At 40.8% G+C, this 27,966-nt stretch overlaps 1 protein-coding gene across 1 annotated transcript; it reads right to left on the bottom strand.

Moving 5' to 3' along the window:
• Positions 1-83: 83 nt before the first annotated feature.
• On the bottom strand, positions 84-27,966 carry scn2b (sodium channel, voltage-gated, type II, beta; the record flags this gene model as incomplete). Its single annotated transcript, XM_084321139.1, has 3 exons — positions 84-280; positions 17,928-18,144; positions 27,817-27,966. The coding sequence occupies 3 exons, from the start codon at positions 27,964-27,966 to the stop codon at positions 84-86; spliced, it is 564 nt and encodes a 187-aa protein (XP_084177265.1).

The following is a 27,966-nucleotide window of genomic DNA, read 5'->3' as shown; positions in this document are numbered from 1 at the left end:
CTTAAGTTTTGAGGTGTGAAGTTTAGGGTTTATGACTTTTTATGGTTAAGGGTTTGAGTTTTGGGGGGTGAGATTTAGGATTCTTACTTGGTCCCCTCCTCTGCTACGCCCTCGGCTTCCAGTTTGCCCTCCTCCTCCATCTTCTCCTCTGAGATCAGTTCCTGTTTCTTCTGTCGACGGAGACACTTCACCACCACCATGGAGAGGATCAACAACGCCAAGGCTCCGCCCACCGATGCCCCGATTGCCACGGCGATGGTCGAATCCCGGGGTGGAGGAACTGGAGAGACGGGGGAGAGGGACGTGGAGAGGAGAGGAGAGAAGAAGAGGAAGGATGAGAGAGGAGGAGAGGGATGTGGAGAGGAGAGGATAAGAGGAAGGATGATAGAGGAGGAGAGGGATGTGGAGAGGAGAGGAAAAGAGAAAGGATGAGAGAGGAGGAGAGGGATGTGGAGAGGAGAGGAGAAGAGGAAGAATGATAGGGATGAGGAGAGGAGAATACAAATTAGAAAAGGGGAAGAAAGGGAAAGGAGAGGAGAGGGTTAAATGTTTTGGAGTTAAAGGGGAACAGCGGCCATTTTCTTTTAATTCATGTTTTTTTAGGGGATAATACATGTTAGAACAAGCGCAAATTCACAATAGCCACAACCTTTTTGTCATAGGCCACTCCCATTGTCTGAGAGAAAATGGAGAAAAACAAAAAGCACTATCTACTGTGATACAAAGATGCTTTAACTGCCTATAATAAAACCGTCCGCTTAGCAAGAAAAGACTACTCTAAAATCATTACAGAAAACGCTGGAAACTCCAGAATCCTTTTTTCCACTATTAATCTACTACTCAACACTTCCCCTACACCTCCTCAGTCATCAATGGTTAAGTGTGAATAACTTGCACTATTCATTAACAACAAAATAGCATTCCAGCATTACTATATGATGGAAATAAAGCTGATTACGGCAAACCGCGCAATGTAACCATGCATCACATTAGATGAACTCTGCAAAACTGTCTCAGAGTGTAACTCCTCCACCTCAGACATTGATCCTATACCTACAGCTTTCTTCAATCTCAAGCCCTGTGCTAGATATCATCAACACTTCCCTTAGAACTGGTATTTTCCCAGATGCCTTTAAAACAGCAGTTGTAAAGCCATTACTAAAAAAACCTAATGGATAGTAATGTACTGGCAAACTATCGACCAATATCTAACCTACCATTCATTAGTAAAGTAATTGAAAAGATAGTTTCAGGTCAAATTAATTCCTTCTTGAAGAAAACAACACCTTAGAAGAATTTCAATCGGGATTCAGAAAATATCATACCACTGAAACTGCCCTCACCAAAATAATCAGTGACCTCAGACTAAACTCTGATGAGAATAAGGTCTCCATCCTTATCCTGCTGAATCTCAGTGCAGCATTCGATACAATCGATCACGATATTCTAATCAATCATCTTGAAAAGCTTTCGGTTTCTCAGACTATGTGCTAAGCTGGTTTAAAACATACATCAGAGGGAGGAAATTCTATGTTAAACTAGGAGGCCACATGTAAACTAGGAGGCCACCACGGAGCTAGCCTTCCTCACCAGCTTGTTTAGCTTGTTGGTGTCCCTCGAGTTGGTGTAGCCCCCCCAGCATGCCACAGCATAGAAGAGGACGCTGGCCACTACAGACTGGTAAAATGACTGCAGCAGTCTATTGGAAACATCATATCATAGATTCAGAACTGAACTTCAATTCTCATATTAACAAAGTGACCAAAACATCGTTCTTCCATCTCAGAAATATAGCAAAAGTACGACCATTTATTAATCAAAACGATGCTGAGAAGCTAATTCATGCATTCATATCTAACCGGTTAGACTACTGTAATGCACTTTTTACAGGTCTCCCTAAGAAAACCACAGAGAGGCTTCAGCTAATCCAAAACTCAGCAGCCCGACTGCTTACTAGAACCAAAAGGAGAGAGCACATTAGTCCAGTCTTAGCTGCTCTACACTGGCTTCCTGTAACATTTGAATGAATGAATGAATGAATGAATGAATGAATGAATGAATGAATGAATGAATGAATGAATGAATTATTTAATTTCGAATGTTTACAAATAAATAAACAAACAAAAAATGTTCAAACATTTTCACAAATAAACAAACGAAAAGGATAGGTTTGAAGCCAAAGGCTTATAGAGCAACCTACCCCTAATTCAAAAAAACAAATTCAAAAAAGTTAAAGTTTTCAAAATATAACAAACAAAAAAATAAATCAACAATCAACAATCAACAAAAAACATTCCTGAATCAACCGCTTCTTTTCACCTGGCAGCGCGGACTCTCACTGAGAGGGTGTAACGTGTGGAAGGATCACACTACCCCCCTTAGATCCTATCCGCGCTGAGCAGGCGCCCCGACCGAACTGTAGGAGTCGCTGTTTACAATGACCCGGACCCACCCCGCCAGTTTTCCCACCCTCTAATACTGCCAATTGTATTAGTGTGAACGGCCAGCCAAGCTGGTGACAACGCCAGGAGCTGGATTCGAACAAGCGAATCCAGCGTCTCCAGCGTTGGTGACGAACGCAATCTCCGCTACGCCACCTGACCGCCTAGAACCCTGTTTTTAAACATCTTTTTAAACTTAAAAATACTCCTGCTGTTTTTTATTTGATCCGGTATATTGTTCCAGAGTTTCACTCCTTTAACTGACACAGACATACTTTTAAGTGTGGTTCGAGCTCTAGGCTGTTTCAAATTGAGTGTTCTTCTTAAATTATACGTCACCTCTCGTTCTTTAAACAACATTTTTAAGTTACATGGCAGTTGATAACTTCTAGCTTTAAAAACTATCTCTGCTGTTTTATGGTCAACTAAGTCGAGGAACTTTAATGCCCTTAGTTCAAAAAACAGTGTGTTTGTAGGATGGAGATAACTAACATTGTTCACAACCCTTATTGCCTTTTTCTGTAAAATGATAATAGGATTCAGATTAGTTTTGTATGTGTCTCCCCAAGTTTCTATACAGTAAGTTAGATATGGTAATAAAAGAGTACAATAAATTGTGTATAATGATCTCAAATTTAATATGTGTTTGGTTTTTCTTAAGATACCTAAGCTACGTGCAGTTTCTTTCTTTACATAGTTAATATGAGTTTTCCAGCTGAGGTTTTGGTCTATCACGACCCCCAAAAAAGTATATTCATTTACTCTTTCAAGATGAACAGTATCTATGCATATCTCTACTTGAGTATCCGGATGTATTTTTTTATTACCAAACAAAATAAATTTAGACTTACTTATATTTAAGGAGAGTTTGTTAGTATCAAGCCAACATTTCAGCTTCCCCAGTTCACCTGTAATATTTGTTAGCAAATATACTTGAAGTCAAATATTTAGAATTGACTTCAAGGTCCTTCTCCTTACAAAGCTCTAAATGTACAGGGACCTAGCTACATCGCCAACTAGGGATGGGTACCGAATTAGGTACTTTTAAAGGTACCTACCGAATCACGTCGGTACTACCGAGTACCGATTCTTGTGAGCTCTGTCTGTGCCAGATTTCGGTACTGTAAAAAAAAAAAAAATTGTCGCTTTTTTTTTATGTCAACGTTCACACAGACAATATATGCTTACCTAGGATTTTACTTGATTCAACAACAAAGCAGTCGGGGCAATGGCAAGCCGAAAACGGTCGAAAGTGTGGTTATTTGAAGTGTTTTGATTTTTTTTTTTATAACTGAGGTAGGTAGATTACAGTTTTAGAGACTAAAGTACAGAAAAAAGGTACCGTTGGGTACCAGTATCAATTCACAGGTACCGGTACTGGTACCGTATCGGTTCAAATGTGAACGGTACCCATCCCTATCGCCAACACTACTAGAGGCTCCCAGAAACAGTCAAAAGAGGATCGGTAATGCAGCCTTTATCAACTATGCCCCAAAACTATGGAACAAACTACCCCAAAACATCAGGGAAGCCAACTCGCTAGACATCTTATTTTTTTTTTATCTACTTTTTCTCCCATTTTCTATTTTTCTCCCATCCCAATTTCGTATTGTCCAATTCTACCCGCCCCTGTCTCGAACGCTGTTAGGCCATGCCTCCCACAGGCCGGCTGCAATGTGGACGAAGCCTTGCATCACGTGTCCCCTCCGGTACATGAGGAGGCAGCCGTCGCATATTTTCACCTGCACAGCGTGATCTCTCAGCGGCGAGGGTCTGCGTGGGAGGGTCACGCCGCTCCCGTCGCTTCCTGATTCTACTGCGCAGGCGCACCAACCGACCTGTAGGAGTCGCTGTCCACAACGTCCGATCCCCACCCACCAGCTTCCCACCCCTAACACTGCCAATTGCGTTAGTATGAACGACCAGCCAAGCTGGTAGCAATGCCGAGAGCTGGGCTCGAACCCAGCATCTCCTGCATTAGTGGCGAGCGCCTTGCCCACTGCGCCACTTAGCCGCACTCTCGCTAGACATCTTCAAAAGACAGCTTAAAACCTATATCGTCTCTTTAAATGTATTAACACTATGGCGACCGCAGTCTTGCAGCGATTTAGGCCTCAGAGGACAGAGGATTGTTTACAAACCGATGTACTTTCTAAGAGCTATATATATCATTTATAGTATTGCTATCTGTCCATTATCATTGTCACTTGAGTGCATAAACCGTGCCTTCATAATGGCTTAAAGAAAATAAAAATCCATCGGTTGGTTGTCATTTTATAGCGTCGTGAATATAAGGTATATCGCGCTTTTCGTCTAGGCTTTTCTTCAGGAGGCTGCAAACAAGGCTAAACGTTGGCGCCGTTATATCAAACGCCATTTCTGCTGTATATATACGAATGAAATAAAACAAACTGCGTAGCATCCGGATTATTACAGAGCATCTATGGATGAAATGGGGGCGGCGGGGAACGCCGATCAGTATTGATTAGCAATAGAGTGTGCGTTCAGGTAGCCAATGTCAGTAGTCTATCACGTTAGGTTATAAAACAATGTCCAATCCAGCTGTAATTTGGGGTAATATTATCCTACCGTCAGGCCATGTGATCGCCGGCAGCATTTCCTCACCAGTCATCGGATTCTGGTAGATCGATATGTACATTGGCTAATCATAAATCCCATTATTCCACGCTGAAAAATACGTTCGGCAAGCTGATCAAAGATGGAGGGTCTTCGTTTGGAATCGAGGCTCTATGATCCGCCCACAGGACTGTAAAAGCAATTTTTTTTTAAATCCCCTCAATGATACTGCAGTGGAGCGATGGCGCCCCTAAGCGGATCTGGCCGGTACTGTATGTTTCGAAAATCAAATATGTGGAAAGATCCTGCAAGTGGATCGGGGACCTAATAAGCGTTAATAAATATGGAATAAAACAATAACAACTCGTCACGAGTATACTCGTGGCTCTGGACCACAACGCATGGAATCGAAACACGTATATACTCGTGAACGGACGTCATAGTGTTAAAGTACTCTGTGTTGTTTCCTGATGTCAATATCTGTTTACAAAATACGCACTCAGAAAAATATAATTATTTAATACAAATATTATTTGTATTACTGAATGAAACTGTAAACAGAAAGGCCTATTGGGATGCTAGATCCTAATGTGAAACACTGTAATTTACCTTACCTTGCTACCTCTCTATATTTTTTATGCTCGCTTATGCCTGTATTTTTTTACTGTTGTGAAGCACTTTGAACTGCAACTTCTGTATGAAAAGTGCTATACAAATAAAGTTTATTATTATTATTATTATTATTATTATTATTATTATTATTATTATTATTATTATTATTATTATTATTATTATTATTATTATTATTATTATTATTATTATTATTATTGTCACACCCCCTTTTAGCCAATTTGCCTGAACACCCACACACACCTTCATACACACTTGACCTCCATGCCAAATGTCTGACAGAGTGACCTATAGAGCTGCTGATTGCAGCAAAGAAAAGTACACACTCTACTCATGCCTGCACATTCATTGAGAATGCACTTCAAAACCTTTAGGGAAGATCACCGGAACCTCGCCAGGCATCTCAACAAGTTACAGTCAAATTAAACTTAAAATACATATTCACGAATAGGCAGAGTACCATTTTCTGGAAGATGAAAAACTTCTAACCTATAGGACAGGCATATCTTACATTGTTTTCCTGTGTCCATTGATTTTGTGAGCTCACTCACCCCTAAAGGGACGCTAGGGCATCAGTGCAGGCAGGACTCGTTTTACAGTTTGTCACGGTTTTCTGTCATGGTTTGATACATTTCGCAGTTACTCTCAATATCACCATTGCTACTCTCAACCCTACACAACACTGGTAACCTCTGAATCTGGACTTAGAAACAAAAAGCTAATTGACGAGAGCACCACTCTCACCACAATCTGATGTGGCATAATCCAAGCATGCAGCCCGTTCATCTGATGTACCTGTGTACTCCAACCAGGCAGCCCTCTGCCTGCACCGCTCATCTGATGTAGCCTGTGTACTCCAACCAGGCAGCCCTCTGCCTGCACCGTTCATCTGATGTAGCCTGTGTACTCCAACCAGGCAGCCCTCTGCCTGCACCGTTCATCTGATGTACCTGTGTACTCCAACCAGGCAGCCCTCTGCCTGCACCGTTCATCTGATGTACCTGTGTACTCCTACCACACAGCCCTCTGCCTGCACCGCTCATCTGATGTAGCCTGTGTACTCCAACCACACAGCCCTCTGCCTGCACCGTTCATCTGATGTACCTGTGTACTCCAACCACACAGCCCTCTGCCTGCACCGCTCATCTGATGTACCTGTGTACTCCTACCAGGCAGCCCTCTCTGCCTGCACCGCTCATCTGATGTAGCCTGTGTACTCCAACCACACAGCCCTCTGCCTGCACCGTTCATCTGATGTACCTGTGTACTCCTACCACACAGCCCTCTGCCTGCACCGCTCATCTGATGTAGCCTGTGTACTCCTACCACACAGCCCTCTGCCTGCACCGTTCACACTTTCCAGAGAGTAAGCTCACATGCGCGCTCTTGGAGCGATTTCTCTCTCTCCCTCTCTATCTCTCTCTCCCTCTCTATCTGTCTCTCCCTCTCTCTCTGTCCCTCTCTATCTCTCCCTCTCTCTCTCTCTCTCTCTCGCTCGCTCGTTCTCCCTCTCGTATCAGCACTCGCGTCACATCAACCTGTTGCAAAATATCATAGCGCACGCTCCCACGCGTATTCTGATCCGTGCAATAATATTCACTGGGGTATATATTGTCATTTGAAACAAGTTACCAATGCATTGTCCCGTGGGATTATGCCCCCTGTGGCGAAATTAATTAGTCCTTCTATCTCTCTATCTCTGTCTCCCCCCAAAGTTATCTGCCAGTGCAGACTGTGGGTGACTGTCAATCAAATCAAATCAAATCAAATTTATTTATAAGGCCCGACAACACACGTTAATGTCCCCATGGGCCGTACAAGTCTTCTTTAAACAAGTCAAGAACAGAACAAGAACACCATAAGGTCCAATGAATTTAAAATAAATGCAAATAAATGAAAGAATGCAAGCACTCCCAGACATACCCCACGCGAAGGTAAGGAAAAACTCACTAAAACCTAACAATAGGGAAAAATGCTCCACAGGCAGTGTGGAGGAGAGAAACCTTAGAAGGGCCATTCAAGGGGGGATCTCCCTTCTTAGATGTCGGTGATAGCGCATCAAAGCGCATTGCGAGTATGGGCGGAGCCCAGCCAAAATCAGCTTGGAATCTGAAAGTGCAGAAAATGCTGCTCTAGAGCAGTGGTTCCCAAAGTCGGGGTCGCGACCCAAAAGGTGGGCCGCGAGCAGCCACGGATGGGCCGCGAGATGATTTAAAAAAAATAAAAAAAAATAAAAAAAAAACATTTATTTTATTTTTTATTTTTTTTATTTTAAATTTTTTTATTTAAATTTTTTTGGTCAGGCCACTGAACTTAGAAGCAGGCCAGGACAGTGTTTCTAGTTGTATTCTAAAATTCTATTCTATTGTATTCTAAAATGTGACTATATGGTTTTATATTAACTTAATAAATAAACAAAAACGAAAAATCTACTTATTTCAACGAACATTTCAAACTAAATAACAGATTATGCACATAAAACGCTGAAAACAACCGAAGCAACAATAGTATTTTAATGAGGCTATTATTATTATCATTATTATTTTGCAACAAGTTAGCCCTCTCATAAATAGCACATATAAATGAATAACTAACTTGAACTAACTTAATAGGATTGAAGTGATATTTGGCTTAAAAAATCGGTCACCTGACAAAAAAAAAAAAAAAAAAAAAAAAACAGACGATGTGCATTGGGCTCTCTGACGCCTTATTTTCTGGGCCCCGGCCTGAAATGTTTGGGAACCCCTGCTCTAGAGTACTTGATTAGAAATACAAAACAATGCATTTTTTGGAGAAAATAAACTTACAGATGTGTTCCATAGACTCACAGGATTTGTGTAAAATTGCCCAAATAGTGAAAGAAATAGTAAGATAGTTCCCCTTTAAATAATTAGAGGTCTGGATTTGGTTATAAGGCACTTGGGACATCTCCCGACTACTGTAACGCACTGCTTGCTGGCCTTCCGACCACTGCCACCAAGCCTCTTCAGCTCATTCAGAACGCAGCGGCCAGCCTGATCTCAAACCTATCGAAGTCAGCCCATGTCACCGCACTTCTTAGGGACCTGCACTGGCTCCCCATTGCCGCACGAATCCGCTTCAAGGCCCTCGACCTGGAGTACCGTGCGGCAAAGGGAACCGCTCTGGCCTACCTCCGATCAATGGTCTCTAACTACACAACCTCAAGACCCCTACGCTCTGCATCTTCTGGCCGTCTCAGACCCACTCCTATCCGAGCTCCGGGAGGGTCATCAAGGAGAAGCCGCCTATTCTCAGTCCTTGCCCCACAATGGTGGAACGAACATCGACTAAAGACGCACTTCTTCAACCATTATCTGAAATGAAAAAAAGATATACATATATATATATATAACCCTAACTAACCTTACTGTCATGCACTTGTCCTAATATACTAACCTACACTGTAGCACTCAACACTGAACATGATGAACATTGTTACTCAGCTGATAGAGTTGTGCCCTTCCTGATGACTTGTCGTACAGAACTTGTAAGTCGCTTTGGATAAAAGTGTCAGCTAGATGACTAAATGTAAATGTAAATGTAGAGGCAGGTCTGTGTAGGAGTTTGCTTTGCTGTATTACCTACTAAATGATATCAGTTAAAAAAATCTCTTTTGTGCACTGTTCGCTAAAAGCAATGCTGTACTGATTGCGGTGGAAGTAAAGTGCTTCTGAATTAACCTATGATGCATGTGTGTGTGTGTGTGTGTGTGTGTGTGTGGGAGAGAGGGTGTGTGTCTGTGTGTGTGTGTGTGTGTGTGTGTGTTTATGGCGGAGAGAGAGAGAGAGAGAGAGAGAGAGAGAGAGAGAGAGAGAGAGAGAGAGAGAGAGAGAGAGAGAGAGAGAGGGGAGAGAGAGAGGGAGAGAGAGAGAGAGATGCTGGGTTGTACTGCTTGTCATCCATCAATAAGTAAACAGCTTACTCATCACCACTCAGGCCCCAGAAATCAGACTCTCAGTCCGGGCTTTGTTATACTTCTGCCTTATTAGGTAGTAAATCATGGAGATTGACAGACAAGACAGGGGTTGGGGAAATAAAACGACACAGCAATATATTGTGATATTTCGTGTGCTGATATTATACCGATACAGTGGTGCCAAGTATTAATATTGAAGAAAAAAATTGGCTATATTTCTATCACCAGCTGCTGCGGTCTACAGCGAAATACAGCGAAATGCAATTCATGCCACGAAACTGCCTAAAATATATTATATACAATATATCGTTTTCTATATAATTGTATCAACAGATAGTAGGTAGTGCACACATGCACTGCATGGCACAATATAGGGTGAATGTCTCTAGCCGAGAGGGGCTGCCGATTTGGGGGGGATAGATTCGTTCAGGTGTGGCTGGTGAGGTGAGACGTGCGGCTGCTTGTGTGCACCTCGAGGCGGGCAGCGTCAGCGCAAGGCAGCCCCCCCCCCCCCGCATCTCTCTCCCAGACCCGTCAATAGGTCACCCTAACCCTGCTACATTTCTACCCAATGTCAGGGTATTTTATAACGTTAGCGTTTCGCCATTTCCTGACCAATATGCGTACATTTACGGGAAACCGGGAACCCGGAAACACGAACGCATTGGTAAAAGCATAGACGCCTCCCGTATACTCGGAAACTGACACGCTGTGCACACGGCTCTGATTATAGTCCGTGTTTGGTGTCCGGAAGCGTCGCGTCGCGTGCTTTTGTTTTGACAGCTGGGCACAAGCGCAGTCGGCACGCATATCCATGGAGCAATCCGTGCGGTTAAATTGTTTTGCCTGCACGCGGACACGAATCCGAGGTCCGTGCGGACAAGAGCGTTGACGAAAATTACGCAAATTACGTCACGCGCACCAATGCACATCTGCGGATGCGGATTGCGGAGGGAACTATAATTATTTGGGCCTTAAGCGATCGCGGTGACAAGGTCATCATATAAGCTGCAAGTCACTTGGGTGACTTACTAGGATTTCTAAAGAACCCAGGGCATCTGTCATACTGGTTAGGGGCCATACCCCGACGTGTCCCGGACGCTTGTATCCTTTCGGCAAGCAACAAGCCCTTCCGCGTTGCTCTGATTGGCCGGACGCGCGCATCAGCCGCGACAAGCTCCACAGCCAGGCAGGAATACTAAGCTCCGCTTAACACAATTTATACAAATGGAAGTATTGATTTCGCCGTAACGAATCATTAAAAAATTATACCGTTAACTGGAATATGTTGTTTCTTTACACATATGTTGGATTATGTAATTGGTTTGTCATGACAAACCAATAAAAAATTGCGAATTAACCGGTGGCTACAACAACACACAGTAACTACATGCATCAATGTTTACAATGAACGGTTGGGCTAATCGAAAGGACTGGACACGGACAAGTTAAACTAACCTAAAGTTAGTTGTTCACCAACAATCTACAGACACAAACAAACACAGAACCGGACTGTTATATTAAATGAATTGATTGCTGTTTAACGCGTCCGTGTCCAGTCCTTTCGATTAGCCCCACCGTTCATTGTAAACAAACTGTGTTGTTGTAGCCACCGGTTAATTCGCGATTTTTTATTGGTTTGTCATGACAAACCAATTACATAATCCAACATATGTGTAAAGAAACAACATATTCCAAAAAACGGTGTATATATTTTTTAATGATTCATTACGCCGAAATCAATACTTCCATGCGTATAAATTGCGTTAAGCGGAGTTTAGTATTCCTGCCTGGCTGAGGAGCTTGTCGCGGCTCATGCGCTAGCTCGGCCAATCAAAGCAACGTGGAAGGGCTTGTTGCTTGCCGAAAGGATACAAGCGTCCCGGACAAATTCCTGATCGGGTCTCAAATATTTCTCCATAATTGTCTGTAATCAAATCCTTATTCTGTGCTGGCACCTCATGCTGATGTTGTGGGCATGCAGAGCCTGTTGAGACATGTACAGTATTTGAGATAACGGGCTGCACAAATTAATGTTACTTGATCTTTAACATGTTCACCCAAGGAGAAGAGGCATCCAGCAGTATCAGGTGCAGGACTGAAGGACACAGATGCATAGAGTTCATCACCTTTTTATTTATTTTATAGCCTTTGTTTACCCAGGGTAGATTCTCTAAGCACGGATGCTCTTTTCAGCAACGCCCTACTTCACACTCACACAGTTCCATACATTCACTCCTGGGAGCTGCCGAGTACGACAGTCTGACACCGTTGGCCATTGAGCAACTTCACTGGAGCAGTTTAAGCTCACTTCAGTCACTTCAGCTGTGGTTAGTATTGAGGGATTGGCATTTAAAGGGTAAACATCCTGCAAAAAGTCCTGCACCAGAATGCAGGAAATGTATTCTTTGTAACAAAAATGTTCCTGGTGGGGGACCCCCCGCTTAAAAAGTGGCCTGACTGGGGCTATATTTCACACTATATTTCCTGGCCTGAATGATTTCCCCAGTCAGGCCCTGCTGTATGTTGTACAGAATCTTGAAGGTAAGCATTTGCCGATTATGGGAGGTGCAACAGATAAGTAATATAGTGAGTAGTGTAATGAATGACCGCCTCCAGGGAGTAATAAGTAAAGTAATAACTTTAATTACTCTTGAAATGAGTAACGACCAACAATAAATCTATTCCCTTTTTTGAGTAATGACTTCAACGTTTGCGATCCACACAGATCTTTGTCAGAAGGACAAGACAAGTTACCCTCTGTTGTAAATCGGTTTGCGTCCTAGCACAAGAAAAGTGCTATATATATATATATATATATATATATATATATATATATATATATATATATATATATATATATATATATATATAGCAAATAAATAAATACATCTTTCTTTCGATGCCTTACCGATGCGATGTCACATGGTTGACCAGACCTGGCTACATTACCAACAGCAATAAGTGTAGGAGTCCAGCGAGCAAATCCTTTGTGACAACCTCTAACATTAAGACTTAACCTGTAAACTTGTTTCATTTAATTACATGTACCCTTAACCCTTTCACTACCACAATACAAAGGGTTAACCATTTCATGACTGCACTACAAAGGGTTAACCCTTTCACTAACACACTACAGAAGGTTAACGCTTTCACTAACACACTGCAGAAAGTTAACCCTTTCACTACCACACTACAAAGGGTTAACCCTTTCACGACCGCACTACAAAGGGTTAACCCTTTCACTAACACACTACATAAGGTTAACACTTTCACTACCACACTGCAGAAAGTTAACCATTTCACTACCACACCACAAAGAGTTAACACGTTCACTACCGCACTGCAGAAAGTTAACCCTTTCACTACCACACTACAAAGGGTTAATGCTTTCACTACCACACTACAGAAGGTTAGCCCTTTCACTACCACACTATAAAGGGTTAACACTTCCACTAACACACAACAGAAGGTTAATCTTTCACTACCACACTAGGGTAGGCAACCCTAGGCACGCGTGCCTGCATAGGCACGCAGGGGCATTTTCATAGGCACAGGGGTCAGCATAAAAAAATATTTATAATAATAATAATAATAATAATAATAATAATAATAATAATAATAATAATAATAATAATAATAATAATAATAATAATAATAATAATAATAATAATAATAATAATAATAATAATAATAATAATAATAATTTTGCTTTGAAATATTATAGTGAAATATTTTGCACTGTTGTCGCATTTATCTTGTTGAAATCCTCCCACAGGTCCTTTTTACTACCACATATTTAATTGAGACCCTTTATTTGTTTATTATTTCAATTTAGCTGGAAATACATTGCTACATCATTCAGTAACATTTGCAGAGCCTTATAACAAAAACATTATTACGGTCACCATTGTGACCAGTGGGATTAATCAACAAATTGTATTATTTATTTTTCTATTTCATTGAACATTGCACATGTTAAAAGCCATTTTTTTTTACTAAAAATGTGAGTATTACCAAGTCAACTTGTGTTCTTAAAACAATGACAATAAACATAGTTTTATTAGGTTGAAATAATGTGGTTGTGTACTTATTTTTCTGTTAACTTATTATGGATTGAAAACCTTAATGCACAGTAACTGAACTCAATATTTTTAAGTTCTGGTAACTTATTATTATTATTATTATTTTTACAGTGTAGTCTTGCGATCAATCAAAACGTATTTACACGATATACCTCACATTCACCCTCCATTCACATCCTGGTGTTCTCCTGGTGTTCTTCATTAGGCCTGTAGGTGGAGCTATAACAGCACACGTACAGTACACACACCGATGGTGTGTGATGTGTCCAAAAATGAATGGGCAAATGTGAGTGAAATGGTCGCACTGTATGCAGCTGTTTGTCTGCATTGCATTCCCCCCCCCCCAACTCAGATTTAGGGTTGATACAACCATCATAATAATATTGTTAATAATAACAATAACAATAATGATGTAATAATGTAAAAATTATCATTAAAAATACCTGATTATGAGAAAAGAAATTACGATGCATGGCATATTGTTGAGGCACACTAGTTACAACTATATTTCAAACAGGCACTCCATGTCAAAAAGGTTGCTGACCCCTGGAAGGTTATTCTTTCACTATCACACCACAGATGGTGTGATAGTGAAAGGGTTAACCTTATATAGTGTGGTAGTGAAAGGTTTAACCTTATATAGTGTGGTAGTGAAAGGGTTAACTGGATTAAAAGGTGAGAAAACCATAATCTGTATCCTAGGTCAGTGCCATACACATATTCTTCATCTTCAAACCTTTGTCAATCAAGTTGTGCATTTTAATTGATGTTATCCTTGCTTTCTGCCTCGTCTTGTTGTCTTATTGTTGTGATTTTACATGCTGTGTGATTTTTTATGGTCTTATTTTTTATTATTATTTGACACTCGACGTGACTGTAAATGAAGGAAACAACAGTTGCCTTTCGAGTTTGAATAAAGGTTTGAATGATGAAATGAGATCTGCTGATTCTAACCTTTAAATGAGCTATGGCATGTCTGCAGCGAGTGACATATTCCAAAACATTCTCATGCGGGAGCCGTAGCATTATGCTCACAAAAAGCTGCATTAATTTGCTGCATTTGGATCACATGAGGACGATGTAGACCCATGTGGTGTAATGAATTACTGCCTCCAGGGAGTAATAAGTAAAGTAATAACATTACTCTTGAAATGAGTAACGACCAACGAGAAATATATTCCCTTTATGTCGATTCAAGTGCATACAATCTTGTGGAATAATTATTTAATTTAGTGGTTGAGTCTGTACAGGGTTCACATTCCCTTGGGCCAGCAATGCGCACTGTGTAAATTACATACTTATTTCAGGTCATTGTACACAGTCCTCATTCCAAATGAGTGTCTGTTAAATCTGACTTCAGCTACTACAATCTGCTTATCACATTTTAAGTAGCCTACCATTGGACTAATTGTGTTATTTGTTGAAAAATCTGGCCACAATATTAGATCATTGAGGCAACCCTTTGCAACCCTCCCTGTAATCTGATTCTCTTCCTGCAAGGCTTACAGGCTAAAGATCATCACTCACGCTCTGTGACTATATCCTCCCCCTGACATTTCTTGTCAAATTCTGCCATTTTAAATCAGTGCCATATGTCAGCCTGAAAAAAATTAAGTCACGGTGGCATTCAGAAACCCAACTGAGGGAAGGTCTGGTCCGTCTGCCTTGCTCACAAACTGCAGCTGAGTGCATCCTAGTACGTGTGTGTGTATGGCTGGGAGATATGGCCAGAACATCTCAATATATCAAGATTTCAAGATTCAAGAGTTTATTCATCACATACATACCAGGGCATACAGTGAAATGCGGTTGGCCATGCCCGCTACGATTGTGCAAAAATACAATAGTAATAATCGTAAATAGTAATAAAATTAGTAGAATAGACATGATAAAATAGACATGTTAATAAGTTCTTTTCTTAAAGTGTCCTTTTTTCCCTTCCTATAAAGTGTCCTTTTCTTGTGTGTTTAAAGTGACCTATATGGTGTGTGAGCGAGTGCAGAATGTTGTTTTGTGTGTGTGTGTATGTGTGTGTTCATGTGTGCTTGTGTGTGGAGAGATCAGTGTTCAGTGTTCTGATCGCCTGAGGGAAGAAGCTGAGCCTTAGTCTCTCTGTTCTTGCTGCGTGTATGCAGAGGCGCTTGCCTGACCACAGCAGCTTGAACAGGCTGTTGTTTGGGTGGTGAGGGTCCTTCAGGACCTAGAATATTTTTTTTAATTGGTCAATGACAAGTATTTGATTTGAATTCATTTCCACCATTGTCCATTGAATAGATACAGTATAAAGTTACACCTTTTGAATGCAAGAAGGTGATACTACACAGGTTGCTGCTCAGAACCATACTACAAATAACATGTATGGTATCAGCCACCGAGCAAGGACTCCGATCATTCACACACTGGCCGAAAGAGAGATCGGATCCCATCAAATCTTAATAGGCTAATCAGGAAATACACACGTTATTAAACGTTCAGAAATGTAAACACATTTACAAGATTGTGTTAGCTAGGTTAGACAAAGGTGACCTTTGTAGAATGTTGGCCAAACGAGATGGCTGGTCTAAAGTAGGCCTGTCCCCGACTAAGGATTTGTATAGTCGACTTTGATTGGCCAAAGTTTGCCGATAGTCGACTACCAATAAATACTAATAAAAGGAGGGCGCTATGGCTCGTTGAATACTATCCTGTGAAACAATGTTTTGAGAACAAGGACACACAGTATCATTAGCCCTATTTGCACTGGGCTAGTATTACCTGGGGACTTCTAGTCATTTGGTCGTCTTTGAACGTAATCCTGTGCAAAATCCAGTCCATCATTTTCATGGTAAAAATCCCACCACTAGGGCGCCCCAGTGGCGAACCACATAACGCGCTGAGTCGCAGCACGGCCGACCCGGGTTCGATTCCCGGACCCGTCGTTATTTGCTGAATGTCTTCCCCTCACTCTGTCTCCCGTTCTTCCTCTCTCTCTCTCTACTGGACTGCCCAGTAGCAAAAAGCGATAAACGCTAAATAATTTTTTTTTTTAAATAACGCTAATAACCTAATTCAGCAAACAGAGGTCATCTTGTATTAGTCCCGTGTGAATCATCATCACAGTAGCTTGGGGTCGTAATTCGTTTTTTGGTAGTACTACTGTACTATAATACAGGAAGGCTTTAAATGCATTTCCAGTGTAAACTTCAAATCAAGCTGCTGCACCTAAGCACGGAGACCGATAGGCTGTTACTTTGTGAAAAATGTATTTCCATCCATAGCAGGAGCACATACTGTAACTGTTATCCAGGTCATTCTTTTTACCCCTGTCATTGATTTGACTTATTCAAAGAAAATACAAAATACTAAATGTTTGCTCCAGGCAGTGTATTTGGCGTTATTATAAATTAGTTTGAGTTGCCATTTGAAACATTCATGTTCTATGATGCACCACAACAGTGTGCATACAGACTTAATATATGGCCGTGTCAAGTTCATACCTGGGACACCTTAGTAAAACTGTATCAAACAGGTCGGGGGCTTTTTCTTTTTTGGTCCCCACATAGTATATCCTGTATATATTTATATTTACAGCATATATATATATATATATATATATATATATATATATATATATATATATATATATATATATATATATATATATATATATATATATATATATATATATATATATATATATATATATATATATCTGTCTGAATATATCTGCATATAATCCCTACTTATACACCTGCATATAACCCATATAACTCTGTATGATAGCATGTACAATAATGCTGGATATACTGTATACATATACAGTATATGCATATTTATTGTTACTGTATATATATTGTGGCAGATATCATCCCTCATCACTTGGTTACGTGGAGGAAGGGAGATACTATTGTCACAGGCGGAGGAGGGTTAATTGAGGAGTTGATTATGACTGATGGAATACACGTGTGTGTGTGTGTGTGTGTGTGTGTGTGTGTGTGTGTGTGTGTGTGTGTGTGTGTGTGTGTGTGTGTGTGTGTGTGTGTGTGTGTGTGTGTGTGTGTGTGTGTGTGTGTGTGTGTGTGTGTGTGTGTGTGTGTGTGTGTGTGTGTGTGTGTGTGTGTGTGTGTGTGTGTGTGTGTGTGTATGGCTGGCAATATGACCAAAATATCATATCTCAATATTCTTCTTAGTGTGTGTGTGTGTGTGCGTGCGTGCGTCCGTGCGTGTGTGTGTGTGTGTGTGTGTGTGCGTGTGTGTGTGTGTGTGTGTGTCCCTTACGTTCAGTAACCACATTGAGTTGTATGACCCCTTGACCCTGGATGCGGTCTGGAGGGTTTCTGACGTAGCAGTTGTAAATGCCCTCATCGTACAGCTGGACGAAGGCCAGGTTGATGGACAGGTCGTTCTTATCCAAGTTCCCGGCAAACTCCACCCGATCCCCGAAGCGGTCCGAGCGCAGTGGCACCATCCCCTTCTTACTGTAGTATGTCATGAACTGGACAGAGAGGGGGACAGAACGTGCAGCAGGGGTCAGCTGTCACAGGTTAGATCCCATGTTCATGATGCTTAAACAAACAGCGTGTTATTTGGTTGCAATACGGTCTCATCAGAAAACGTAAATAAAGTACTAATTGACCACAGGGAAATATACGTTATGTTATAGCCATAAGTAATATATTTACGCATTGCATAAGTAATATATTTACTTTTCGTATCCAAAGCAAACACAGCGACCGGGCGTCGAACCAACAACGATTGTGGGGAAGTGCTCTCACCACTAAAACACCCACCCACCCTGATACCCAAACACAGTAATACTATGATGATTTTAGCATTTTAGCATTTTTGCATTCTTGCATGCTTGGCCCCAGTAGGAATCAAACCCCTGACCAGTGGCGGCTGGTCAATAGGGGGCGCTAGGCCGCCGCCCTCCCTGGTTAAAAGAAGAAGAAGAAAGGAAAGTATTCACGCCCCCCGGCCCCTAGCGGCCTAGCCCCCTCCAACCCCTTTTCATGGGCGCTCGATCTCAGCTCCACGGTCCGTGCGCAACTCACAGGGCAAATACATACGTACGTGTAAATAAATACGTACGTACAACATAACACAATCAAATACGATATCCGAGGGCGCTTGGTCTAGTGCCCGAAGTAGTCACTCTATTGGCTGAGAGTGGCACGTGACATCGCCTCGAGGAAATACGCTCTGCTAGTAGTTGTCTGGTTGTCTGCTAGTAGTTAGCTGGTTAGATACTGTACATTCAGACATAAAACGAAATAGATTTATATGGACACTTTTATGGAAAGTTCAAGCCCTGGACCACAAAGCTTCTCGAAGGATTAAGGCTATACTCGGTCAACAACAACATCAACAACAACAACAACAAGCAGCTATAATGGCTAGCTGGATGCAGTCTGGACAGTGGACATCGACATAACAGTCTGGACAATGGACATATACTGTACACTTTATCAAGCCCTGCTGGACCGCGTTTGAACTAAACAAGTGAGTCGCGGTCGCTCTCTCTCTCTCTCTCTCCCTCTCTCTCTCTCTCGCTCTCTCGCTCTCCCTGTTAGAGCGATGCTGTGTTGTTGTTGAACTAACTAATTAATTTCGCCGCGGGGGGGGGCCATAATCACCCGGACAATGAATGGTAACTTGTTTAAAATGACAAGATATACATATGTGATTATTATTGTTTGGCTTTGGCAATGTAAACGTATGTTTCCCATGTCAATAAAGCCCATTTGAATTGAATTGAATAGAGAGAGAGAGAGAGAGAGAGAGAGAGAGAGAGAGAGAGAGAGAGAGAGAGAGAGAGAGAGAGAGAGAGAGAGAGAGAGAGAGAGAGAGAGAGAGAGAGAGAGAGAGAGAGAGAGAGAGAGAGCTGTGCGTGTTTGTGTAGGCACTGTAGGGCTATTGGAAACGTGGTTGCATTATGTTTGGTATAGCGCCCCCCGTGGAGAAAATTCACCAGCCGCCACTGCCCCTGAGATACACAGGGCTACACATCTGGATCACTGGATCAGCTTTACTGAGGTCTCACTGTATTTTGACTTATGGTGCAACATGAACGTTGTCAGGAGATTATGCAAATCCTGCCCTTAAAGAATGTCAAAGTCAACGTTTATTTGTTACATACTCAATAATTTACAAGTACAGTGGTGGTGAAATCCCTGTGAGCCCCACTGACACTGTGAGTGCATCAACAACACAAACTAAAATAAATAAGCAACAAAAAGCTCAATAAAACTCAAAAGATGTCACTGTGTCCATACATCTAATGTGTATCGGTATAAACCTGCACTAGAAATGGATTGGATCTTCATATCCACTGGTGACCTTGTTTTGTGCACATCTTGGGTGCGTCTTCATCACAGTAACCCACCACAACACGCCCAGCACCTGTAACACCAACCAGTCCCATCCGTTAACCTTGATGACCCCATTCTTCAAAGCGACCCTGGTCCTTCCAAGATGGCCAAGGTCCCCTTTGAATAGGCTGCTGGTATATGGCGAGTGGGGGTTATTTGTGTGTTTGTAACCCCAGGCTCATATAAATTCCACTGTAGATAAAAAAAAACATCCAGGGCTGTGACCTGTTGACCTGGTGCCCTGCAAGGCACAGCTGCTTGGCCCTGACACAGCAGCAGTCTGGATACAAGGCCCAAGACACGGCTCCCATATAGACACACCCTCATCGCTTTTTGCCACCAAAAGTGGACATGTTAAAGTGTTTGCTAAGGTGTTTTTGACACTTGTGTTTCATTCTGCCAACTGTATTGAGCCTTTTGTAATCCATTTATAATTACAATGGTGTAAATGTTGAGCCATCGCTATGATGGTAGATCAACACAATTACAGTCATGACCTTGAATTTAACTCACTCTGACTTGATACACTCTGGTCTTGGTTTTGACTCAGACTTGATACACTCTGGTCTTGGTTTTGACTCAGACTTGATACACTCTGGTCTTGGTCTTGACTCAGACTTGATACACTCTGGTCTTGGTCTTGACTCAGACTTGATACACTCTGGTCTTGGTTTTGACTCAGACTTGATACACTCTGGTCTTGGTCTTGACTCAGACTTGATACACTCTGGTCTTGACTCAGACTTGATACACTCTGGTCTTGGTCTTGACTCAGACTTGATACACTCTGGTCTTGGTCTTGACTCTGACTTGATACACTCTGGTCTTGGTCTTGACTCTGACTTGATACACTCTGGTCTTGGTCTTGACTCTAACTTGATACACTCTGGTCTTTCTTGGTCTTGACTCTGACTTGATACACTCTGGTCTTGGTCTTGACTCAGACTTTTTACAGTCTTATTGTTGTCTCACTGTTCTGTCCTGTCTTGCACTTTACTTATAATTATTTATTTACTGTTGTATTGTTCTAAATTGTGAAACGCATGCACTGTAATCATCAAATCACGTTCCATTTGTACTGCAATATGGTGAATAAAGTAATCTGAATCTGAATATGGCCAAGACGCTACACCTGTATTCATATAACAATAATTAATAACTAATAATAATCATAATTAATTAATTAATCATTATAATTCATAACTTGTCTCTAATGTTGCAAATGTTTTTTAAATATTTTGCCACAAAATTTGAATCTAAAAAGCATATCACTCGTATTAGGCACAGTTTATTATAGCCAGTAGGGCAGGACACTGTATCCGATCTGGACAAAAGGTGTCAACAATTCCAAACACACATGCATTTTGATCGCACCAAAGAAGAAATTCATGTAAGATAAACAACAATGAATGTTTGATACGCTTCATGATCAAAACTGATTGGGTGCATGTTTTTCGTGAATGAGGCCCAATGTCTTCAGGGAAAGAAAGGGGAACAACGTTTCCTTGGTAACAAGATAAGATAATATAAGATAAGATATTCCTTTATTGATCCCCTTGGGGAAATTCAGGCATCATAGCAGCATGGGGAGGGGGAGGGGAGGTACAGGTAGTAGAAGACATGGTACAGGTCACAGAATTATAGTACAGTGGAGAAGTACAAATTTGAATAGAATAAAAAGGCAGTGTAAACAATACAACAATATAATTAACTCTGGACATGTGCATATGGGCAACAAGGTGTGAGATGAGGGTATGCCCTCTCAGTTATATTTGCCCTACAATAAATATAGTTACAATATACAGTGCCTGGGAGAAATGCGAGTCCCTGTGAGAAATTTAAATGCGAGGCCCTGTTGTGCGAAATGTTTTTATTAATTAATTAATAAAATTAATGAATACTTATTTTTGCCTTAAATTTCCTAAAAAATATTAAATCAGATTATCGTCTCCATAGGCGCCGATTTATGTTTCTGCCACGCCCCAAGATAAACTTTTTGCAATAACCATAGCCTACATCAGGGGTCGGAAATTAGGTTTGGCCGCGGGCCAATTTTCCCCCAAGCCATCTGGCGGGCCAGAACCAAAAAGAATGGCTAATTTAATATAATGATAGTGACATTTTTTTAACTCTGTCAAAATAAACGAGCTGCATAGGTGGCATAATAACTGGAAAAGACATATACATGTTTGTCTTTTTTCCATTGTATTATAAAGCGCCTCTCTCTATCGGTCTATCCTACATTACACGCAACCGTCTATCTGACGGCCACGGACCGGTTTAATGTTGAATGTTTAATGTTAAAACTGTTGTCTCTTATTATTATACTTATTATTAAACGTATTATTTATTTTTCCCAAATGAATGTTCCGAAAGTCCGTCTGTGGGCAGTCGGCCTGACATTAAACAGCAGTCTGTTATAATCACATTTAACATATTAAGAATTTTATGAGCGAACAAATTTTGTTAGAATGGACATTTGTATTAATTATATCAAGCGGATAAGTGAGAAATTCGGCACTACTGGTGAATGATACCGTTAATACGGCACAGAGAGAGAGAGAGAGAGAGAGAGAGAGAGAGAGAGAGAGAGAGAGAGAGAGAGAGAGAGAGAGAGAGAGAGAGAGAGAGAGAGAGAGAGAGCGAGAGAGAGAGACTCACCATAACGCAGAATCAATGGGAGCCCTGGGCTTGTTTTCTGTTTCGGTGTCCTCAAATCTCTGCTAATGTTTGAAACTGTCAACTGTCCCACTCGCCGCCCCCACAATTCCATATTGGCATTGAATGCAGCTACTTTATCTGCTAACTTGAACAGTTGTGTGGCCTCGCCATCCTCCTCATCTTCACTGCTCTTCACATTTGTCACCTGGGCTGGGGCTGGGCAGCCCTGGTGCTGCTAGCTTCGCTTGCTAGCTTCTCCAAAGCATAATTCCCATTTTCGGTTGTCCCGACGCCGCAAGGCCCTGTGGCTGCTTCGGTCGGGTCGCTGTTTTTTGTGATAAATTTATCAAATTAACCTCTCAGCGAGGTATTGAACACTTCTTTTTTCTTTGTTCATTCCCTGAGGCAAATTTCCGCCCTTTATCGCGTTATCTCCTCGACATTGTGTTTAAAAATGTTTACCACCACTCTGACTCAGTCACACCATCCACCTTACTAAACACCTGTAACCACCAGTCCACGTGCCAGTGCTTAATGGCTGCTTTTTTATATATAGCGTGCCACTTGATAGATGACGCATGCAGTCACGCTGTCGCAGGCATAGTGAGGCAGGTGTCTAATGTGAAATATAAGCATGGATGTAAGCAAAACGAGATTTTAGGTCTGTGATGGAAAGTGATTGTTAACATTATATTTATTTTTATTTCTATATATATAGTAAAAAAAAAATAGAATCTTTTTCTTTTTTGAGGCCTCGTAGGTGCAAGGCCCTGTGCGACCGCACCTCTCGCACGCCCCTTGCGACGGCCCTGACAATATATAATCTAATAATCAAATAATCGAAATCTAATCTAATATATAATCGATTGCTAAATGCTAAATATATGCTCTGATGAAGTATACAGTATACACATACAGTGCGGTATGCATAAGGTAAGTATATATTGTCCTTTTAGGTGGGAGTCAGCTACTAGGTTCCTAGTAGTTGGATGTCTGGCAGTAGTCCCTGCCCACTGTTGTGGAGCCTGATGGCCGCTGGTATGAAGGACTGGCCGAGGCGGTTAGTTGAGTGTCGGGGGGGTATGAGTCTGTGACTGAACGTGCTTCTCATCTTGACTAGCTCGTCATAGAGGGGGTGGGAGAGATTCTCCAGGATAGCATCCAGCTTCCTTCTCATCCCCCTCTCTGCCACCACCTCTAGTCTGACCAGCTCGACTCCCACCACGGAGCTAGCCTTCCTCACCAGCTTGTTCAGTTTGTTGGTGTCCCCCCAGCATGCCACAGCATAGAAGAGGATGCTGGCAACTACAGACTGGTAGAATGACTGCAGCAGTCTATTGCAAACATTGAAGGACCTGAGTCTCCTCAGGAAGAACAGCCTGCTCTGTCCCTTCCTGTAGAGGGCCTCTGTGTTGTCCGACCAGTCCAGTTTCTTGTTCAGGTGTACCCCAAGGAACTTATATGACTCCACCACCTCCACCTCATCCCCTCGGACAATGCAGACGTTCAGTGACCACTGATCCCATGTCAGGCCCAGGAGTTGCTTACTACCACATCAGTGACTAAACTTTGGTAATATAGAAATATGGGCTAAACTATGTGCTATATGTCCAAGCCAAATGTCCCTTGGGTTGAATAAAGTATTTCTATTCTATTCTATTCTATTCTATTCTATTCTATTCTATTCTATTCTATTCTATTCTATTCTATTCTATTCTATTCTATTCTATTCGGCTAGTGAAGCCACCAAGCTAAATTCTCTTCTTCCTTGTCTTCCACTATAATTATAATGGTAAAGTAGCCGGAGTCTTTGAAGAAGACCCTGATAATTTGAAGAAGTTGTTGTCTGTCCACTAATGGCTATGGTCTGGAGGAAAACACAGCAGATCGTACAATACTTTATGAATATAGGTTTCTTACAATCTCTTCTGTATTGTTTGCCGTCTCCTGGTATGTCAGTTCAGTTCAGTTCAGTTATTTTTTATTTCGGGCTTTGGACACATAACAACGGTCATTCCATAAATTACCAAACTTTTACCAGCTGCTATTGCAGCATTGTCCAATTGTCCGAAAAGGGCTAGGGAGAAGCACTAGGCTTGTTGGGCCCTACCCCTGAAGACTTACGTTTCATTTTTTTTATTTAAATTTTTTTTCATTTACATACATACATAGTAGATACATATAGTACACATTTCAGTGCACACATATAGTACACATTACAGTACACATTACAGTATAGTATACATAATAGTGTATACAGCACATATATAATGCAATACAATATAGTACCATAATATAATAGTACATACTGCAAATATAGTTCAATATAATATACAAATGAATTATAATATGATTATATAATGTGATATGATATAGCGCACAATACAGTATCATAATACGTATTTATTATTATAATATTTATTTTTTTAATATGCCATTAAAGCTCTTCTTCCCTTCTGTACCTATCAAAAATAGATTTTTTTAGTCTAGATTTGAATTGATTTATGTTTTCACAATATTTTAGTTCATCCTGTAGCCCATAGGTGTCAAACTCACGGCCCGCGGGCCAAATGCGGCCCGCCACGTCATTTGATGTGGCCCCCCAAGAGCTCCAGTAAAAAAAATAAAATAAATAAAAAATTACTTTAATCTTGGGTTAAAAAATAGCGGTGTTAAAATAATTGTGGGTTAATGCGTTAATAAAGCTTTGACAGCCTTAGTTATTACACATTCTTACACATACATGTGTGTTGAACATCTGAGGTATTGATGAAGTAACAAAGGAAAAAAGCCAAAAGCACTTACTCCTTAGACATTCTTTGACAATTTTACAGCCCAAAATACAAAAAAGATCCAGGCGGAATAGGTAACAAAGGGTTGAAGAAATATTGTCTGAACTGTCAGATGCAAGCTGGCTGTGTGACATAACCGAGCATCTCGCTCAATTGAATAAGAAGCTGTAGGGACGCAAACAAGTCCCACCCAAAACTTGACCAATATAGTTGTGAACTGAGACAACCCTTATTTTGTTATTTTTGAGTACAGTTACAGTTGTGTGTTCATGCAGACACATAATAGCAATTTCATTACGAATTGAAAATGGGGGACCCTGATGTAAACAAGTCGAAAGACTTTCTCTGGTCTGCATCCCCTTAACAATTGTGTGTATTGAGCTGTACTGTACTGTACCCATTCTGCAATCTGTTAATTAAAGTTAATTAAACTATCTTCCATTAGTTGGATGTATGGCCTCTGCAAGGTTGTGTGCAGCCATTTGTTTTTGTAACATCTGCTACATCTGTCCCACGTGTTCTTTGCAGCTCACAGGTGTTAGTTCTGCCCCTCTTGACTGTGACAAAAAGGTTTTGAACAAACTTAATGTCATAGCTTGTATTTGATGATATTCTTCTTTGTTATTTACTTGAATGGTTTGATCATTGATTGATGGAGTAATATGGGGTTCTGATAAACTAAAATTATTTGTTAAAATAACATAAGCTAACATATATTTTTACATCTATGCAAATGCATATGCAATATGTATAACTTGAATAAGTAATAAATACAGAAACAACATGTTTAACAATATGTAAATGAGTAGCTACATTTATTTTACATTACATTACATTTTTATTTTTTTTTGTATTTTTTTTGTATTATTTTTTAAACAAACACATAAACAAACATGACAACACACGATAAGATATACAAGCATTAGTTGTCAGTGCACATCCAATGAAATCACATTTTAGTTAATTGTCTTATATAGGATATACCCCTAATACCTGTTATCTAAAAACCTACACACATATGCTCCAGCTCGAACCCCCCCCTCCCGGACCCTTCTTTGGATAGTACCTCCACTATCCCTCGCTCCTAACCAGACACTACCATTATAAGCTAGCTTTTATTCTCTCCACCACTTCTAACCACATTGACATTTTGGAATCATTGAGACCCAGAATTCTTGCTGTAGATATTTCTTGATAAATCACATCGAGATATGTAAGAAACCAAACTTTCCGGCAAATTTTTTCCGGTTGAAACCAGCGTGATGCGATCAGCTTTTTAGCTACTGTGATACCCGATAAAACCAATCTCTTTAGCTGTGGATTTACTGCAAACTCAAAAACATTAATACTAATATTAATGTACATCATACATTAACATTTATACGGTCTTTGGCCCTTTGAGGGCAACCATAATGCTGATGTGGCCCTCTGTGAAAATGAGTTTGACACCCCTGCTGTAGCCCATTCCACAGGGTAAGAGGAGATACACATTATTTTCAGGTTGGTTTTCATCACAGGTTTTTTGAAGTTCAATGGTCCTCTGAGGTTGTATCCCCCCTCTTTATCCAGAAATTTGCTTCTTACATTTACCGGTAATTGCTTATTTCTTGCTTTGTACATAACTTGCAGAGTTTTAAAGTTTATCATATCAATGAACTTCAAATGTGTGATTGTAGAAACAGTGTGTGTGTGTGGTCCCGATATCCTGCATTGTTTATTACTCTTATTGCACTTTTTTGTAGGATAGTCAATGTATTTATGGTTGTTTTGTATGCGTTACCCCATACCTCTGTGCAGTAATGCAGGTAAGGCAAGATCATTGCACAGTACAGAGAGTGCAATGAGTTGGGATTGAGTACATGTCTCACCTTACTAATAATTGAGATGCTCTTTGCCATCTTAGCCCTCACATATTCTATATGGGGTTTCCAGCAGAGTTTATGGTCTAAAATCACTCCCAGGAATTTATTTTCATATACTCTTTCTATTCTATTATTATCTATTACCAACTGAATGTCTGTTTTTATCTGGCGGTTTCCAAACACCATACATTTTGTTTTATTTAGATTTAAAGATAATTTATTTATATCAAACCAGAGTTTGTATTTATTCATTTCTATTGTTAAGACCGTCATAAGCTGCTGGATGTCCTCCCCTACAGAACATGTTAGTGTCATCAGCAAATAGTACACACTTCAATACATTTGACACAGAGCACAAATCATTAATATATAAATTAAACAGTTTGGGTCCCAGAACCGAGCCTTGAGGGACTCCACACATTATTTTCATACATCTAGATTTGTAGGTTTTGTAGGTTTGTAGATAATATAGGTTTCTTACCATCTCTTCTGTATCATTTGCCGTCTCCTGGTATGTCCAGTTCATGGCGAACTTGGAGGCATCCATCTTGTAACAGGAAGTAAATGTGCAACCGATTCTGACTGTGGTTCCATTCAGTGCATTGAGCTGACCGGTTACTAGGACATCCAT

The sequence above is a fragment of the Notolepis coatsorum genome, assembly GCF_963971535.1.
Source record: "Notolepis coatsorum genome assembly, chromosome: 1".
In the NCBI taxonomy this organism is placed as follows: Eukaryota; Metazoa; Chordata; class Actinopteri; order Aulopiformes; family Paralepididae; genus Notolepis; species Notolepis coatsorum.
Note: the sequence above shows the minus strand (reverse complement) of the source record. Positions and strands in the feature narration are given on the sequence as shown.